The sequence below is a fragment of the Sinocyclocheilus grahami genome, unplaced genomic scaffold, assembly GCF_001515645.1.
Source record: "Sinocyclocheilus grahami isolate Dianchi unplaced genomic scaffold, SAMN03320097.WGS_v1.1 scaffold257.1, whole genome shotgun sequence".
Taxonomy (NCBI): domain Eukaryota; kingdom Metazoa; phylum Chordata; class Actinopteri; order Cypriniformes; family Cyprinidae; genus Sinocyclocheilus; species Sinocyclocheilus grahami.
In genome coordinates, this window is record NW_015505436.1 from 2,012,644 (window position 1) to 2,019,728 (window position 7,085).

The 7,085-nt window shown below is 36.1% G+C and overlaps 1 protein-coding gene across 1 annotated transcript in view; it reads right to left on the reverse strand.

The window, feature by feature from the left end:
- The window catches only part of LOC107598848 (OTU domain-containing protein 7A-like), an 84,940-nt gene that overhangs the window by 28,830 nt on the left and 49,025 nt on the right, over nt 1-7,085 (reverse strand). The window contains exon 4 of the mRNA XM_016290290.1: nt 1,764-1,946. Within this exon, the coding sequence (XP_016145776.1) occupies nt 1,764-1,946 (183 nt within the window). The remainder of the gene's footprint in view (nt 1-1,763; nt 1,947-7,085) is intronic.

The window sequence follows — 7,085 nt, forward strand, 5'->3', positions numbered from 1 at the left end:
GCGTCTCATATGTTCTTGAAGGCAATCTGTGTGATGGGCGATTCGGCTCTTTGTATTAAAGGTGGGGTAAGTGATTTCTGGTAGCCAGTGTTGATATTTGAAATCACCAAAACAAACATGCCCCTACCCCAAAAGGGTCTCGCCCCTATTTTGATAGCTCCACCCCACACATACGTACGCAACCCAGGCAACGATTAGTTATGTGAAACAAAGCAAAACCAATGTTACACCGTGTCTATACCGGACGCGAGAGGTGCGGCGCGACAAAAAAAACATGGAACTCATTATAATCAGTGATGCTGTCTACACCACAGATATATATACATATCTATGGTCTACACTGGATGCGGCGCGGCACGACAAATCCCTGACAGAAAACTGCTGCTGCGTTCTATTCATGACGTATTGACACAAATTTCAAATGATTTTCAACGCTCGCTTTGTCGCGTCCAATGTACTAGACAGACTTTAGCTGTTGCGGTGCAGACACGGTGTTACACACCTATCGAGAAGAAACAAAGCAACCTCGGCGTCTGATCGCAGGCCTCCGCTCCTTGAGTTCTCTCCAGCGCTGGAAAGCTGATCCGATATTTACACGGGTCCTACTTCTTGCCTTATTGCCTTAAACCTTCTTTTGTTCCGCAGACGTTTTCCTCTTTTGTTTTTTATCCGCCATCTCTATCTTTCTGTCGCTCGGCTCGCTAATGTTCGTCCTGTGCACTGAACATTCTCTGCCTCCTCCACATCATGAGTAGACACGCCCCTTACTGCTGATTAGCTACAAGTTTGTTTTGCATAAATGCATAAATACATGATGCTGTTTTGTTCATAATTGTTTATGCAATTTACGAAATTATATTTGATTTATATGAGTTCATTTAGACGTAATGCAGGTTTTTTTATAGACATTTATTTCCTTGCGTTGACAACTTAAATGTGCTGCATTATTTTGCTCATTACGCCCTCCTGTGGCCTCGGGAGACAAGCCAAAAGTTTCCTTAAGACCTATTTAATCTGCATATAAAACATTAGAAATTAGATATTTGTTTAATTTTTATTGCGTGTTTGACTGTTAAAACTAAAAATATTTGTTGTTTGTCTCAATAAATTGGGTTAATTTGAAAAAACACAGTGGTTAAATGTAATTTTTTTTCCTATTGCTCTTTGTTTTAAAAAAGGTTATAAAAATGTCAATAATTATCGATACCGAACGATATGAAACATTATATCGTTGATACATTTTTTTGCGATATCGCGCAGCCCTAAATCCAGGCCAAAATATTATAATCCAAAATAATTTAAATGCATTACCAATGTTCTTTGTTGTCTTGAATGCTAATATTATCTAGTACTATACAAAATTGCTTCATAATCAATTGAAAAGTGATGGGTGTAATTTTTGCGCCACTAACACCACACAACCGCATTCATTGGTCAGAAAAACAGATAGCTCCACCCCTCACTCACACCATTGGTTGAGCTGATGTTGTTGTTGGGCTGATTAGAATTCTCAGGGAAATCAGTCAACAAATGTCTAACTTATATTTATTCTCTGCATATTAGAATTACGATAAAATGGGATAGCGATAGATCATTTTATCCATACCGTAGCGTACAGCAGAGTGAAATGGATTATCAAAAATGAAGAAAATGCAGGGCATGAATTTTCATTTCATGATGACTTTAAACTGGTATAGAAGAAAATATTGACAAAACACAACAATAAATCTCAACAGGAGGAGCTGTCAGAGAGCTTTGCTCACCCTGAGTGTTGTCCTCTTGTTTCTGAGGGCATTGCTCAGGCTTGCTGATGTGCTGCGGGGTGCTGCTACGCTCCGGCTGCTTGTAGTAACGGCCCTCATTGAAGACGTGGGGCAGGTTGGCAGTGTGAACCTGCCGGAGCTGCTCATAGTCATTGAGAGCGGCGCTCAGGTCCCAGTTTTTACCTGATTCATCACAAACAACAAAATTGATGATACATGATGCGAATATGCTAATGTCTTCTTCAACTTTCTGATTTTCTCTTGCAGGTCAAACTGGAAAACTGCTGAAAAATGTTCAATTGTCAACATATTTGTAGCAATGTAATTTACAGTAACAACAGCACATTCTGTTCAATGCTAAAGATGTATAAACTCTATCGCCCCCCTCAGGACTGTAGTTTGTTAGCGCCACAATAACTCGCGCTAAAACTGATAAGGTAATCACACACATGCTCTCAAAACAATGCTGTGCCCCAAATATCCAATAATTATTTCTTTGTTAATACTGATGAACAATATGATGTCCACAATTTTAAACAGGAAGCAAAAAACTATAGTAATGTAATAGAAAACTATAATGATTACATTTGAATTATTTTTACCGTTTTATCATATATATGTGTGTGTGTGTGTGTGTGTGTATGTGTTCTCGTGTGTTTTATTTATATTTGTGTATTTATAAAAAGAAAGCAATTTTGTCATTGATATATTTAATTTCGGTATAAATAAGAAAATATATATTAAAAAAACATCAATGCAAAAACAAGTAGTATTTCTTTAATAAAAAAATATTCTTTTTTTTTTTTTTTAACCATGATTTACAGAAACAAAATGTCATTCAGAGTAGGAATAGTTCATATAACAAAAAACTTTGTCAGGCATATTAAGATCAAGAATCATTAGATGACTTTAAAAAAGAATATTACATTTTTACATAAATATATCTGTTACACTGAATGAAGATGGAATTACATTATTTCACCCATGTTTTGACATTTTATTTCACAAACGTTATTTGAAACATCGATACCGTGTACTTATTACACTTGCAAGTAATACGCTTTCTGTGTATATAAATTTTTCTCTTTTCTAAGTTTTTTAAAATCTTTTTATCAAATCAATTTAATTTATAAAATGTAATATAAAATTTACAATAAATTTAAACTTTATAAATATAAAAAACAACAACAACAAACACACACACACACACACACACAAACACACAAAGCAAAAATGACTGGTGTTTGTTTAAATTAAATTAAATGTCTATTTCAAACGTATTTAAGACTTGTCTTGCTTGTACCAAAAATCACGTTTCAACAATGATTCCATGCCCACTAAATAGGAGGTCATTGTTAATGAACATTTCGTCAAGCTACTGTTTGAGTGCACCTGCCAACTCCCATAAGGCTTTTCAATCAAATCCCAATTACACCACCTGCCAACATGAGTGCCACAAAACGCTTACAGCTCACATCAAACGCTAACAATGGAGTTCCGCTTCACATCAAGCCTGAAGATAAAGAGGGACATTAAAACGATTGTGCTTCTTCTCCAGCGTGCTCTGAGCGAAGACAATTTGATGAAAAAACAACACAGATTTGTTTTAGGTTAAATAGAGAGAACGTTCATACCAAGCAAAATGGGAGGAAAATCACAGGAAAGACAGAGAAGCCAAACCCTCTAATGTGAAATGACAGTCACCTCAAGACTCCTACACACACACACGCACGCAGCTGCTTCCATGTCCTCCAGCGACAGTCTTATCTCTGTAACCCAAAGGCCTTGCAGGGACCAAAGAAACAGGTCGGTCTAACCATCTACAGAGAAATACACTGCCTGTGTGTGTGTGTGTTTTGCCTATACTGTGAAACACAAATGTCTCTGCAAGGATAGTAAAACCTGAAATCACCAACATTATGTACAATTTATTTTATAACATACTAAATAATGTCCCTACATTTTAATAACTATTTTAATGCCCAGAGATGCCATTTTAAATGCATTTTTCATTTAAAAACGATTTAAATTAATCAGATTTAAAGGAATGAACATTTACTGGAATTTTCTCACCCTCAGGCCATCCAAGATCTGGATGAGTTTGTTTCTTCATCTGAACAGATTTGAAGAAATTTAGCATTACATTATTTGCTCACCAATGGATCTTCAACAGTGAATGGGTGCCGTCAGAATAAGAGTCCAAACAGCTGCTAAACAAAATCACCACAATAATCCACAAGTAGTCCCTCAATTAATGTCTTGTGAAGTGAAAGGCTGCATGCTTTTACTGTTTTTGCTTGTAAATGGTGCTTGATCTGTGCATATTTCTCTCCTTATTCAGACGAGAGGACTTTTTCATTGGAGAAAGCAGTATTATGGATAGAGGACTTATGGAAGTTAAAAAAAATGTCTTGATGGATTTGATCTTACAAACATGCAATTACTTCACAAGACATTAACTGATGGACTGGAGTGGTGTGGATTACTTCTGGATTATTATGATGTTATTAATCAGCTGTTTGGACTCTCATTCTGACGGCACCCATTCACTGCAGAGGATCCATTGGTGAGCAAGTGATACAATGCTAAATTTCTACAAATCTGCTCCAATAAGAAACAAACTCATCTACATCTTGGATGGCCTGAGGATGTGAATTTTCAGCCGCTATATCTTTAATAACCAGAGAAGACTTAAAGTGATCGTCCAAAAGAATGTGGACACTTAAATTTAAACTTGAAACAAACAAAAACATAATTCTGTAATCATTTGAGACCTATAGCATCCATTTTATTTCTAACTGGCAAGTCTCCCATCAGTCAGTCTGGACAGAGTCATTACATTCTTCCTGTAGCCTATGTAGCACCAGAACCCACATCAATCAATACAAACCTCATTGTAGTTTATGGATTTGTTCATCCTTTGACCAGCCAGAAATTTTAAAAGACATTTTAAGGCTTAATCGAATGACCGCTCAGCACCTCTGATACATGCGTTTCACAGATTGCTAAGCATTATGGGTCTCAATCAATGTGCTGAAGGCAGTTTCCTGTTGACGTCCCCTCCTCTGTCTGTCCTTTAGATTTACAATTGGATTTTGCAGACATTATCACATATTGTGGACACATTCAGACCACACAATATAAAATATTTCAATCATTTCCGAAGTAGAAATTATTTTCATCTTAGGTTAGTGTTTTACAATTCCAAAGCTGGTTGCAAACGTGGTCAAAGACCTAATTTAATTCAACAAGGTACCCGTGGGAGCTTTGATGGCAAAAGGTTAGCAGGGTTTTAAAGAAAAAAAAAATCACCCAATTTAAAAAAAAAAAAATCAGCTTTATTCAATAATGATATTGAACTGATTCCACATATTCAAAAAAGAATAATACTGTACAGTATCTCTATAGAATTTGTTTTCTATTCATATTTATTTTTATACAAATGTACGTTCACTTATTTGTATACTTTATATAATTTTCTAATATATTTTCACTATTTATCTCTACTATATTTTTTTTCGTAAAATATTAAACATACTGTACTTATGTTATATATTTGTATTATTTATTTTAAATTGTATTGTTTATCTATATTTATTTATATTATACTACAACTATATTATATTAGAATGATTTATTATCTTTTTGTAGAATAGCCTTTGACAGTTCAAACTACCTAAAAACAGCTAAAATAAACCTAACCTAACACAAACTAAGCAGTTGAAGAATGAAACTGGACAACTGAACAACTCTAATTTGGTGCTTTTCTGTGTCTTTGCTAATGAACGAAGACATTCAGTTCTTCTGCAAGATGTTCTTTCAGCAATTCAACTTCTTTTCCCGTTAATCAGGTGCTCTGCTTTATTTATGTTGAGGAGAATGACATTGTAGTCGATCACCCATGAGATGTGAGGGGACAACACATTAAATATCTCACAGCGACAATAGCCATTTTTGTTTCTGAAAAGGTTACAATATGCTGACTACATAGTGAATACGGTGCACTATACACTGCAAGCCAGTATATGAAACAACATATTATTCAACAACAAATGTTTCAAACAGTAGTGTGCAACATGAATACAGAAAATGTGCATATGTGCACAGTATACTGCAGAAACAATACTAGTAGTAGTTGAGATACCTTATCAGCCCTTTAGAGGGTGACAATACACCCCTTGCAAACCACAAATAAAGCTTCATTAATGACACAACTAAAGACTTTTAGTTTTATCTTTTAATAATGGGTCTTTAATCCTAAAAGTGTAATCGCTAGCATGAAATGTCAGCTCTCAATCACAACAGTAACTGAATAGAGCACAAGACCTATAACAAAATGTCTGCCAGTGTCGGCTGAGTCATTTTTTTCCCAGAAGACCTTTAACCACACAAAGGGCCTGTGGCTGAGACGCTGAGGCCCTTCCCACTCAGCTTTCCACAACAGCTTCAGTGACGGTGGTTCCGCAGGCAACCGATGGAGGCGGGAGACACACAGCAACAACAGCCAGGTGGGATGACGTGCTAATGATGAGTGGCACTGACAACAGGGGACACATCCTTCCCCTGCATCCATCTATCAGTCAGTTATAGCCAGGGATCATTTGAGCCTTGTGGCAGATCTTTGATCTGATCTAAGAACAATTTTGTGTGGTTTGGTTGGTGAAACGATCAGTGAGACGTTTAGTTCTCAAAGAGTTCCAGCTGTTTGTCTTGTGAAAGAGTAAGATATTTGTTGTGAATATATATTAGTGTTGTAGTATTAGACAAGCAACACACACTTTGGAATCTTCTAGCATGTTTATGACATGATAAAAACTCTTAGGAAACCCTAGTAAACATTATATCAATGCCCTGTCATTCATCCACAACAATAGGTGTCAGTACAAAATCCAAGATCACTGCATTACTAAGTGCACTTTTACAGTAGTTAAAGGGTGTCATCATTTACTGACCCTCAAGTTTTTCCAAACCTGTATGAACACAAAGGTAAACAACAAGTTGCTGGTGTACACTTACTTCTATAGTATGGGAAAAAAAATTCCATATCTACCAGCATTCTTCAAAATATCTTCTCATACGGGTTTGGAACTATACAGTGAGTAAATGATGACAGAATTTCCAGTTTGGGGTGAAACAACCCTTCGAAACTGTTGTTATGCTCTTATTTGGTATCTTATTTGGCGGCGTTTGGTATCGGGGCATTTTAACGACTACGAGTACGAGTACAGGATCTCAGTATCGGGCCCGATACCGATACCAGTATCGGTGCATCCCTAATATATATATATATATATATATATATATATATATATATATACGGGC